The 12,428-nt window shown below is 57.2% G+C and overlaps 1 protein-coding gene across 4 annotated transcripts in view; it reads left to right on the forward strand.

Annotated features, from left to right (window-relative positions):
• Positions 1-12,428, forward strand: part of SRCIN1 (SRC kinase signaling inhibitor 1) — a 72,362-nt gene that overhangs the window by 26,698 nt on the left and 33,236 nt on the right. For 3 of the 4 annotated variants that reach the window (XM_066364372.1, XM_066364375.1, XM_066364373.1), the window contains exons 2-4: positions 841-1,142; positions 4,401-4,499; positions 11,286-11,309. In XM_066364372.1, coding sequence (XP_066220469.1) covers positions 841-1,142; positions 4,401-4,499; positions 11,286-11,309 — 425 coding nt within the window. The remainder of the gene's footprint in view (positions 1-840; positions 1,143-4,400; positions 4,500-11,285; positions 11,310-12,428) is intronic. The other variant, XM_066364376.1, reaches the window with a different exon arrangement.

Consider the following 12,428-nt stretch of genomic DNA (forward strand, 5'->3'; position numbering starts at 1 on the left):
CACCTGTGTGTGAATGTTCAGAGAGGAGACTGAAGACAGAATGGGGAAAGGTGGGGAGGGTCCCAGGAGGAGGGCTGCAGTTGTTCTGTCTGCTTTCTTTCTGCTTTGAGTTTGTGCCACATCCATCTCTCACTGTCCTCTCTGTGCCCAGACTCTCCTGTCTGTCCATGTTTGTCTCTGGGAAGGGAGGGGGAAGAGGGTCCCCTGCCCCAGTCCCTGGGCCCCATCTCCTTGGGAAGCCCCACATGTAACCTTTGACTTCATACCCCCCACATATCCTGGCCCTGACCCCTTTCCAATCCAGTCCCCAGCCTTTAGGACAAGAGTGTCCCGGCCATGCTAGTCTGAGGGAGGAGGCTGGGGCTACCCCACCTCTCATAGGACGCTCTTAAAAGGCAGGCAGCGCAGGATTCTTTCTCCATCTTTCAGGAAACATCTAGAAGGAAACTCCCCTTCCCTCACCCATTCACACCAGCACTAAGAAGGAGGAAGGGGAATGTGTGGCTAGACAGGTATCCAGGACCCCAGCTTCCAAACCCTCTTGGCCTCAAAGGAAGCACCTCACCTGCATCTATCCCTCTGAACCCGCCCACAGAACAGGAAGGTGGGCCCGGCCCTCGCTCTCCACCCTCCTTGACACTAGATTCCTCTCCACGCCAGCCCCGTCTCCTCCTTTTGTCCTCGAGGTGGGGGTAGGCAGCACCTGCCTCCCCAGGCCCCTCTCTGCCGTTCCCAGTCCCCGCCCCTCCCCTCCCCTCCCCGCAGTGACGCGGGTTGGGGCTGGGCAGCCCCAGGCCGGGCGCACAGTGACCCCGCCGTGTCCCCTCTCCCCTCTCACAGATCCGGAGCGGAGCAGCCCCCCCATGCTGTCTGCGGACGATGCCGAGTACCCGCGGGAGTACCGGACCCTGGGGGGCGGGAGCAGCGGGGGCGGCGGGGGCCGGCGCTTCTCCAACGTGGGGCTGGTGCACACATCCGAGCGCCGGCACACGGTGATCGCAGCCCAGAGCCTGGAGGCGCTCAGCGGGCTCCAGAAGGCGGACGCCGACCGCAAGCGCGATGCCTTCATGGACCACCTGAAGAGCAAGTACCCCCAGCACGCCCTGGCCCTTCGAGGTCAGCAGGACAGGATGCGGGAGCAGGTGAGTGGGGCCTGGCTGCAGGCTGGGGCAGCCGATAGAGGGGGTGGGCCTGTGGGCGGGGAGTCTGACCTCGTGCTCCCTGCCCCAGGCTCATCCGATGATTCTGAGAGGCGGTTGGAGCAGTGAGGGAAGAACCGAAGAGTCGGGCAGTTGCCCCTGTTGGCCTTTTCTGGAGCCTGGGGAGGAGGGATGGGGGCCGGCCCAGCCTCCAGCCATCTACTTGCAGTCCTGGAATTTGGAGCACGGGATTGGGCAGAGTCCAGTCTCTGAGTCAGGCTGTTGGGCGGGTAGAGGGGCAGGAAGGTGTGCCTTGGAGGCCAAGGGAGCAGTGGAGTGGAAGAGGGGCCACGTTGGGGACTGACTGTTCTGAACCTGAGTGTCCATTCAGTGGCAGAGTTGAGACACTTGGGGTCGGCACCTCTGTGATATGGCCCTGGGGGAGCCTCAGTACACTGGATCTGATGTGCCCCCAGCCCTTGCAAGAGCCCCCCACCCCAATCCTTTCCCCAAGACTCTGTAACTTTGAGCTACTGGCCATCTCTCTCTGTGCCTTGGTTTCTCTCCCACCACCAGTAAGGCTTAGAGAAGAGTTGGGGCTCCTGCCTCTGGTCCAGGGCCTGCCCTGTCCCCTTCTATACTGGAGGGCGGAGATGCTTCCCTTGCCAACCTCTCCCAGATCCCTGGGTTCCCGGATGCATCTCTCCATCCAAGTATGACCTTCTTGTCTGTAGGCGAGTTTTTTCCTAGGACTAGCCTTCTGCTTACGGTCCCACGTTGGTGAGGTTCTCTGATGGCTGCTGAGACTCAGGCATTGTCCACTCTGGAAGAAGGGACCCGGGGGATGGGGGGGGGGGTGGCACATCCCATCAGCATCCTTTCAGTCGAGGCTCGGGCTGTCAGTCCCTGCTCCCATGCCTGTCTTGCTCTGTCCCTTCTTTCAAGGTACTGCTGGCTAGGGAAGGGGAAGAGTGTCCTTACCCCATACTCACTGCAGGGAATAACGAGGTACCTTTCCTGCCCCCTGATGTCACCTCCAGTTCCGTCTGGCTTTTGCCTTAGCCTCACTCCAGAGTTCCCTTAGGATCCGAGTTCTAGTTGGAATAAGGGAGAGTTACAGATGGAGATATGACTCCCACTCTCAGGGATTTCCCCCCTTTGTGGGTTCCCTCGGTTTGCTCTGGCTTGGGAGGAGGGAGCATGGGCGTCTGTCGTCTGGATGGGGTTAAAGGATGGTTAAATCTGAATATGAGGGGCGCAGTCAGTGAGGCAAGGTTTGGGGGAGGGTATATCAGGTGGGCAGGCCTGGCCAAGAAACGCTTCCTGGAAGAGGAGGTACCTAAACTAGGTTTGGAAGGATGAAAAAGGACTGATGAAGCATCAAGAAAGAGAATGTTCTAGAAGGTGTTGGGAAGGGGACGGGAGCATCGACTTGAGCATAGCTGGTTTGCGGGCTGGTGCAGAGGGCCACGTGGCTGGTGAAGGCTCAGGGTGGGGGGTGTGTGCGGGCGGACTGGAGATGTGGGGTCACGTGTGGTGGCTAGAAGGGCTGTGATTGTTTTTCATGGTAAAGAGGAGGGGCAAAAGGGAAGCTAGAGGCAGGAAAAGGAGAGGAAGAAGAAAGTGTGTCATGGAGGACAAGGGGAAAAGCATGGGAGGCTGGAGGAAGGACTGAACAAGGCTTGTTTGCTGTCTAGATCTAGGAGGCAAAGACAGAAACGTGGGTGACACTGATGTTGGTGCCTTGGGGAGAGATGAGAGTTGGGAGGGAAGTTTGGGGGGGCAGGAAAAGGAAGAAGAGTCTGAGGAGTGGTAGGGTATTCACAGGATGTCCACTAAGTACTCTCTGTACAGTTCAGGACTCTGACGGGACCACAGCTTCAGGAGAAGGGTCGAGCACGATCAAATCAGAATGGAAGTGGGAGCTGGAGCATAGCGTGGCCACCAAGGCAGAATGGAGTCAGAGAGGGGAGAGGGCTCAGAATGGAAGTGGGAGCCGGAGCATAGCGTGGCCACCGAGGCAGAATGGAGTCAGAGAGGGGAGAGGGCTCAGAATGGAAGTGGGAGCTGGAGCATAGCGTGGCCACCAAGGCAGAATGGAGTCAGAGAGGGGAGAGGGATCATGACAGTTGGAGGAGGGGTCTGGGAACAGGTCTGCATCTGAGAGAGCAGAGGAAGGCCCAGCAGAAGGGTTCCCTGTACTTCAGAAGTTAGGAGGGGCGGGGAGAGAAACAACCATTGTGATAGGCCGGGATCTGTGGGTCCAGAGGACTGAGAACTCATTTCTTGAGGTGCTATGAGGTAATGGCTGGTTTCAGAGGGGACTGAAGGGGATGAAGGAACAGGACCCTTGGTGGCAGACCTGTCTGGGGGGGTTTGGCCAGGAAAAGGTGAAGACAGCCCGGTATTGGGTACAAGGGGCACCAGGCCTGTGAGAGAAGATATGGGCATGTTTAAGGGCCTCATCCGTGTCTGTCACGTTCTTTGGTATCAAGTAGGTACTCAGTAAATACTTAGTAAATGAATCAAAGCACAGCCACTCACTCAAATGCATTCCTTTATTCATCAGCTCATTCATTCCCTTCCTTAGAGCATAAGTGGGTAAGACCTACAGCCGATTCGCTAGATTCGCTCGCCATGGAGTGCTCAGTGCCTGAGCCCAGTGCTGGCTCAGTAAACATTTGCGGAATGAATGAAGATGAGTGAAGCTGAAGATGCTGGGCAGGAGAGGGGAGAGAGGGCCGTGGGGGAAGTCTGGAGGAAGCAGAGGAGATGGGCTTTGAGCCTTAGGTGTAGTGTGGCCCGGAGGAGGGGAAGGGTTGTTTGCTCTGTGATGGTCGGGAAGACAGGGGCACTGGGGAGAGGGGAACCTGGGGCAAGGACCCTGCTGAGGTTCTCATCTCTGTGGGATAGCAAGGGACCTCTCAGTGAGGAGGGAAAAAAGAGCTGGAGGGTGGGAGAAGAGGGGAGCTCCCTGGCAGAGGGCACAAGGAGGTGGTCAAGAAATGAAGAAAAAGACCTTAAGAGTATCCAATGGGGAAACTTCTGCCCTGGGCTCAGGGAGCCCCAAGGCTGACAGGAGAGAAACATGCAGAAACAGACCAAGGGCTCTAGTTACAGACCCAGCCTCTCTAAGGAGATAGGCAGTGTTGCAGGGTCCCTTCCTGGTGGGAAAGAATGCCCCTTCCTGCCTGTCCCAGCCCTCCAGCGGCTCTTGCCCGCTCCCCCTAATGGGGTGTCCCCCCCGCTTCGCACACACAGGTTGGCGGCTGGACCGTGGACCCTGTGTGCCTTCTCAGCTCCCTCTGCTCCCACCTCCATGGCGACTCCGCCCCCTCCGGGGCTGGCCAGCCGGCCCAGGTGAGTCACCCACCTCCACCCCAACCCCAAACCCATGGCGGAGTTTGGCTTTGGGGAGGAATTTTCTTGGAGGGGGGAATATCCAGGAGTTTTATTTTGCATCCCTTTCTCTTAGGTAGAAGTCTCTCATTTTCAAGAGAGTCTCATGCCCAGTATTTTCCCCCTGATTGACTAAATCCTACCACTTCCTTCCCAAACCTGTGGCAAGGTTTGGCTTTGGGAAAGGAATTTTTTGAGAGGGAATACTCAGATTTTGGAAAAAAAAATTTTTTTATGTTCTTTTTTCCTTCAAACAGGAGTCCCTTCCCTACCCTCACCCCATTGGTTTTCAGGAGTCTTTTATGGCCTGAACTTAATTCCCACACCACTGAACATCATCGCATTCCCCTGTCCTCACCCCACCCTTCCGGCTCCGAGCGGAACCAGCCTTCCCTGATGCCCTACCATCAGGAGTTCTTTAGGATGTCTCTCTCCTAGCCTTCTTGCTATGTTCAAGGCTTAGTTTCAAAATTTTAAGAAGACGTTGGCATCTGGCCATTTGTTCTGAAGTTGTTTCCTGCTTCCCCATCAAGCCTCAGTTTCCCTGATGAGAAGATAAATCTTGTCTTAGACAGGGGCACACTTAGACAGACAGGGCTAGCATATTACATTGGGAGCAAATTAGGCATCTGAGGTCCAAATGGATGGGAGGGTCAGGGAGTCAGAGTTGCAAGGAGGCAGGGCAGCCGCTAGCGGGCTTGATTTGATGTTTAGCTTTAGGAGGCTGAGGAGGTGTAGAGGCAGAGGAGCCCATGGGTGGCGTCGGTGCCAGTTTCACTTCCTCACACACCTGGCTCCTCTTGGGAAGGGGCCGCAAGTCTTGGCTTTAAGAATTAGAAATAAAAATGTGACAGCCTAAGGAAGGACAAGGCTCTGAGCACCTTTTTTTTTTTTTTTTTTTTTTTTTAAGTATTTTTAAATTTTTTGGGAGAGAGGAAGGGAGAAAGGGAGAGATACAGAAACATCTATCTGTTCCTGCATACACCCTGACCGGAGGGAAAAAACCTGCAACCTTTCGCAAACGGGGATGATGCTCTAACCAACCGAGCGATTGGGCCAGGGCAGAGCACTGATGTTTTAGCTGAGAGAACTCAAGTTTAGCAACAGATTGGTATGGCTTGGCATCACTCATAAGGCATTCAGTCCACTTCCTTTTCAGGCAGTCTGCCCCATCTTGATGGGACTTCAGGGAACAAAGCTGTGTCTGCCCCCAAGACTGGATGGCAAGTGGGACAGACTTGTCCTGAGTGGCCAAGGGCACATGAAGCCAAAATAGGTCTGGAGCAGGAACAGTGACGAGCCAGAGGACAGGTACCCTGTGCCTGGGGCACGCAGAGGCCTCCCTAGATGGAGTGTCCTGGGGTTAGATATGATTGGGGTGATAAGAGGTGGGAGGCTGGACTTGGGGAGCACAGCTGTCCTGAGACAAGGGTTTGTAGGCCTGCCCACTTCTGCTCTGATGAAGGAGGAGAGCTTTAAGGGACCCTCGCCCCAGAACCTTGGAATTTGAGCAAAGTGGCTGTGCCCAAGATTTTGTCATCACTTGATACTTCGTGCTTATCAAACACTTTCCCTTCCCCATGGCTGAATCTGAGGCTCCTCCTTTGTAAAATGCAGGACCAGAGACGTTCAGCAAATGCCAGAGTCACACAGCAGAGCAGGATCAGAAGCCATCAAGGAAACAGGCGTCCTGGGCCTCCCAGACGTGACTGGGAATTGAGTCATGGCAGAACTATCAGGGCAATGGGGCACTGCGGACTGGTGGGGAGAGGCTGTGAACCCACAGGGTGGCGGTCAGGGGGCAGGACACTCTCCTCCCCAGACCTTTGGGGGTGGGGACCTGGAGAGGACCCTGGGAGAGGAACAGAGGTTGGATTCCAAACCGCAGCCCCTCCCCCACTTCCACTAGGCTGTCTAACCTCCCTCCCTCCTTCTGCAACCCGAGTCCTGGGCGGAGGGCCGGAGTATCGGGTGACCGCGGCGACGCAGCCACTAGCCTGGGCCGCTCCTCCGCGGGGCTGCGCCCGCGGGGCCGCGCCGGGGGAGGGGGCCGCAGAGAGGATGTGCACGGCCGCGCGCCGCGCCGCGCCAGGTGGAGTCGTGGTTACCGAGGCGACCGGGGCCCGGGCCCGCTCGGCGGCGGCGGCGGCGGCTCTCGCATTGCAGCAAAGGGCACCGGCAGCGGCGGCGGCAGCTGCGGAGGTGGCCGGGGGAGGGGAGAGGCTGGGCGGGTGGGAGTAGGGGCCGCCCTCCCTCCCCCGCCCAACGCGGGACCTGGGGCTGAGGGCCCCGCACTTACACCTGTGGCCTCAGGTAAGGGGGAGCGGTGCGGCTGCAGGGGTTGGGGTCGCCGCCTCGGGCTCTGCTGGGAGCGGGGGATACGGAGATAGGGGGCTACTCTGCGGCATCGAGGGTACGTCCGGGGTGGGGGTGCGCAGGCTGGTGCGGTTCCGGATCCCTGAGAAACGCCCCCTTCCCTCCCCCACCGCGTTCGCAGCCTTCCGGGTGGGCCGAGCCCCCCCCTCAATGGGCGGTGGGCGCCCCTTCCCCCAACCTGGGAAAGTCGTGACCTTCTCGGGGTGCGTCCTCACCCCCGGCGCAGTGCAGGTACTTCGGGCTCCCTCCCACCCCCCACTGCGCTGGGATGGGGCAGGAGGTGAGTGTCAAGGGGCACACCTGGGGAAGGGTCGTGCAAGTGCGTTGCTGGGGGAGGTGGCGCCCTCGGGGCGCCTTACGTAGCCCCAGCCTAGGGGTACGGGTGTTTACGTGGACGCGTGTTCAGACGAGTGGAGAGGTGGGTGTGTGCGCCGTTGAACGAGGAGCCGGGAGATTAAGGGGGGGGTTGAGACCACTGGTTGTCCGCCCTTCCTGGAGGATGCGTCGCAGAGGCTCGAGGTCAAGGAGTCCCACAGTCACCTAGGGTACAGGAGACTTCTTTCTGCCCTGGGGAGGGGCGAGACCTCAGCTGTTTGGCCGGGCTGAGGCGCCCAGGGGGTGCAACCCCGCCCTCAGGGAACAGCCGTGAGAAGGGACCAGCTGCCAGGGAAGGAAGAATCCCACTGAGGGCCCCTGGGGTGGGAGAGGGAGGGAGTTAACTCCGCAGCCCTCAGAGGGAAAAAGCTATGTCCACTTCTCTCAGGGGAGTTTGCGGACTCCCTGGCCTTCCTTCTTTGGGTCTTGGAGCAGCCCTTCCCCCATTTCTGAAAGCCTTGTCCCTAGAGAGTGGCTGGAAGTGGATGGAGGGCTTCCATCATATCCTCTTAGAACACCTGATATTTTACCTGGCCCTGTAAGATTCTTCCCTGGGCGGCAGGGTCTCTCCTACTCAATCCTTTATTTTGCCTTCTCACTGTCTACTGGGAAGGGGAGACCCCTCCCTGGCTAGAGGGAGGGAGACAGCTCTGCCTGGTATGGGAGGTTTGGGGTTGGACTGGGGAGCCAGACCTCTTCTGGGCCCTTCCTGTCCTCTGCCCTCCTTCCAGGGGGGTTTTAGTGTTGGGATATCCCCACGGAAAGGACCCAGAGGCTGAGCAGTACTGGGTGCCAGGAGGCGCAGGGAGTGGGACCAGATGAGAGTATTGAGAGACATCGCCCTCCTCCCATGGGCTGGTCCCATTTTCTTGATTAATGGTTAGGTATCTGTTGAGAGCCTATTATATACCAGGCACTGTGATGGGCATGGCAGGGGGATCAGACAACCAGGAAAAGGGTGAGGAGGTAAAGGGTGCTAGAGGTTGGATGGGGAGAGCCCCCTTTGTTGAACAGGGGAGAAGGCCTCTGTCACCCAAGGATGTCCCACAGGGTTAACACCCTGGAAAGAGAGACAGGGGATGGACGGCATCCCCAAGGACCTCTCCTGGGTTTCCCCCCTCCAAGGACACTGAGTTGCCAGGAGACTCTCATTCCTGGTGGGACCGACGTGAAAGAGGATCATTATTTCCACTTTCCGGAGAGGAGGGTGGGCAGGCTCCACTCAGTGTGCTCCACAGGCCAGAGCCCAGAGTTCCAGGTCTCTGACTGCAGCCTCACTCCAAGTTTGCTAAGCACATACAAAGCAGCTCTTCCATCTTTCCCCTCTAGTGGGGTTTGGGCTGGTCTTTCCTGTGGCACTGACGCCACTCAGTTCTTTCCCCTGGCCTCAGCTTGTAAGTGTGTGCATGGGCTCAGCGTGGGGCCTGCATGTTGCAGGTCTGACTGTCCATGGATGTGCCCAGCCTTGGGACCCCGAGGCAGGTCCATGTTGAGGGCACAGCCAGTGTGGCTGTAGACAGGTCCCATCCCTGTCTCCCTCCCAGAGGCATGAGGTGGGCCCTTGGATGTGTTCACACGGGGGGGGGGGGGGGCTTGATGAGGGTGGGGCATCTTCTGCCTCTTTTGAATCAAAAGTGCAGCTACCTGACACATGATGTCTGGGACATCATAGGCATGGGACAATGGCTGAGGTGGCCAGAGGCACCTGACCTAGCTAGTGCAGGGAAGGAGGGATGAGGCTTTCTCTTTGTATGTGTGTGTGTATGGCTTGGTGTGTTTCTGCATCTGGTGTGTGTTTGTGTACATACATGTGAATATCCATGGCGCTGTGTTTCTCTGACTCTGGGAGACATTGGGGCTATGAGTGGTGCCAGCACCTCTGTGTTTGTGACTGGAGTGGCGCATGTGGCAGTGTGTGAGCACATCAGAGTCCTGTGGGGGGGTGTGTGTTTGTGTATGAGTGGGGGTGGTCTGCATATGAATATCTTTGTCTCTGTGTTCGTTTGCTTCTGGGGTTGTTTCTGTCCATGGAGGGCTTCTGTCCAAGAAGCCTTTTGGGGCTTTGTTTTGTCCTTTTGGGGTGTGTTTTGTTGTTCTGGGTGTGCTTGTGTTGCTGTCCTTATCAAGGATGTTTAAGAGTCTGTTCATGGGCACAGCATGGGACCTGTGTGCTGTGGGGCGCTGTAGGTGGCCTGTGTGTACCCAGGGTAATGATGGTGGTGGCTGAGGGACAGCAGCTGTCTCTGCAGAGCCTTCCATCACCACTGGGGCTGCAGACATGACTCTCATCATAAACCTTCCCGTCCCTCTGCCTGGCTGTGCCTGTCCTCCACGTGCCCAGTCCCTTTGCTACCCTTGTTTCCCAAGGCCACAGGCAGCTGTGACAAGAGCCCCTTCCCCTCCCTCCCCTCAGCACCTGTGGGCATCCCCTGGCACCCATGGGGGTGGCATGTGTCCATGGATTGTTCCAGGCACTGGCTAGGGCACAGACTTTGCTATCTCCTCCCCCCGCCTACCATGTTACTATTTTTTGCATCTCTGGGAGCCAGTGCCAGAGGGAGAGCTGGGGATTGTGGCTCAGATGGGGATAAATGGTAGTAGCCCTGGAGAGTGAACCTCTGCATCCCGGCACTAGCGGGCATCACCCGCACTCTAAAGGTCTGGCTCAGGGAAAGCCTCCGTCCAGCGGAGCCCTCCACTCAGCCCCTGTCCAGCTCCTCTTTGTCATTAAAGCATGCTGCTGGCCCAGGATGTCTTGATGTTGTATTCTTCTCCCATTGGGGGCCCTCAGTGTCCCTGTCCTCTGCCAGTGGCTCTGAGGCTTGGAGAATCTTGTTTGCTGGTGCCAGGCACCCCAGGGCCAGGCCATCTGCTGCCTCTTGTCTTCCTGCTGAGGCTGGCACTGATCAGCAGGGTGCCCTCAGCTTTGCCAAGAACCAGCCAGGCCCCCGGGCCATTCCTTTCTGTCCTTAGCAATCTGAAAGGGCCTTCTGGCCTCCAGGGAAGGCAGGGTGACCCTAGGTTATTGTGAGTGAGGGGGATTTTGAGGCCCTCCCATTCTAGGGGTGCAAGGAGCCTTCCTCTCTCATCTGTCCAGCCCCAGGGTGTTGCCCATGCTCCCAGTCTCCCCAACTCCCTCTGTTGCCCATGACGCCCATCCATTGACCAGTGCTTAAGGTGACTGGCATCTGTCTACCTTTCTCTATAGTACAGGTCTGTCATGTGAACAGGCCTCCCTGCCCTGGCCTGGGTCCCAGGCCTCCCTTTCCACTACCTGCCCCATCAACCCTCCTGGGATCCAGTTCTGACCTCACTGTGCTTCACTTAGATGCTTTCTGTTCATCCAATCTGTTAAATTTACATAATTTGACTTTGCATTTAAGCCCACTCAGCTGGTCCCAGCCCCCTTTTTGCAGTCTAATCTACTATTTTCCCAGGCCCTGCACCCCAAAAACTGGACAATTGAGTATTCCCTCAACACGCTCTCCGCTTGCCTGCCCCAGGGCACTTGCCCGCACCATCCCCTCTGCTCAGCACGCCCACCCAACCGGAGTTGCTCATTTTTCAAGACTTATCTTAAATGCCACCTCTTCTAGGAAGTTGTCCCTGCCCTGCCACAGTCGGATGCCCTTTCTCTGACCGTGCGGCTCCGATTCATCTCTGCCAGGGTCTCTTGGGTTCCCTAGATCATGGTCATCATCGGTGCCTTTTTTCCACCTGAAACTCTGAGGACAGTTACTGTGACTAGAATGTATAGCTTGTAAATATCTGGACCGGCTCTCCCCACCCCCACCAGCAGGCCTGGAGCCTGCTCGGGGCCATCTGGGTCTCAGTAGAGAATGGGATCTACCACGCATAGCTGCCTTCCTGCTCCCGGGAGGGTGGAGGGCCCACGTCCCAGGGCTGAGTGCTGAGCTCCAAAGGTCTCTAACCCACCCCTGCCCCTATTCTCCCCTCCCAACCCCTCATAACCATCTCTTCTCTTATTTCCATCAGCAGCCAAACTACTGGAGTTTCAAGGTCAGTGTGTGGTGCTTCTGCTTCCATGACAACTGCATGTGCTCTCCCGCCCTGCCCCTCCCTGCACAAGCTTTGCACAGGTGTGGGCGGAGGGCTTTGGGGCTGTAGGCTGTGGCTGCTGCTTTGAGAGAGCCTGGGTTCTCCTGCCGCGGGCTTGTGGATCCAGCGTGGGAGTTCGGGCTACCCCTGCAGGGGCACTGTGTTGGGGATCCTCAGGCTTTCCCAGGCCACGACTGTTGGCTCTGAGGCAGGGGCTTGGACCCCATAATCTTGTTGAGGGCCCTATTCTCTGAACTCAGATACTGGAACTTCATCTTCCAGGGAGGCCTTGTGACTATGGTGGGCTCACCATCCTGTTCTTTCCACTTTGGGGAGCTGGTCAGTGCTGGGCAAGAGACTCACAGCCCAGCACACCTAAACTTGTTGCCTATGTGGAGGGCTAAGCTCAGGGGTGGTTGCCATCCTGCCTCCGCCGGAGTCTGGACTCTATAGCTGAGGAGCTGTCTGCCCCTCCAAGGGCATCCTGTGGACCCCTGGGGTGCCTCCTCCATCTTCCCTGGCATGCAGGCCCAGAGCTTAAACAAGTGAAACTGCTGCTTGTGTCCTGGAGTCTCAAGTCCACGCATCATGCTGGGGTGGGAGGTGTCCATCCCAGACTCCCCAGGTGTCATTTTGCTCCAAGCATCTTGTTTGCATGCATTCTCCCAGAGAGAAGATGTCCTTGAATCAGAGACTCATGACATCAGGCATAGCCTTTCTGCAGGAGGCAGTAAAGTATAGTGGTTTAACCCAAGAGCCAGATGACCTGGCAGTGAATTACAGTCTGCTGCTAACTAGCGAGGTGACTTGAAGCAAGTTACATAATGCCCTGGGCCTTGGTTTCTCCTCTGTAAAATGGCACAAAGTCTGCATCGTAGCACTGTTGTGAGGAGAGAACAAGATACTGCTATCCCAAGCACAGTGCCTAGCCCACAGGGAGCCCTACATGGTGGCTTACCTCATTCACTATTATATAGAATCACTGATGCTGACTTGATTCCCAAACCCGAATCGCCTTGGGAACTTGTAAAAAATCTTGCATACCAGGCCCCAACCCCCAGGGATTCTGATTCAGTCAAG

Source organism: Saccopteryx leptura, chromosome 2 (assembly GCF_036850995.1).
Source record: "Saccopteryx leptura isolate mSacLep1 chromosome 2, mSacLep1_pri_phased_curated, whole genome shotgun sequence".
In the NCBI taxonomy this organism is placed as follows: Eukaryota; Metazoa; Chordata; class Mammalia; order Chiroptera; family Emballonuridae; genus Saccopteryx; species Saccopteryx leptura.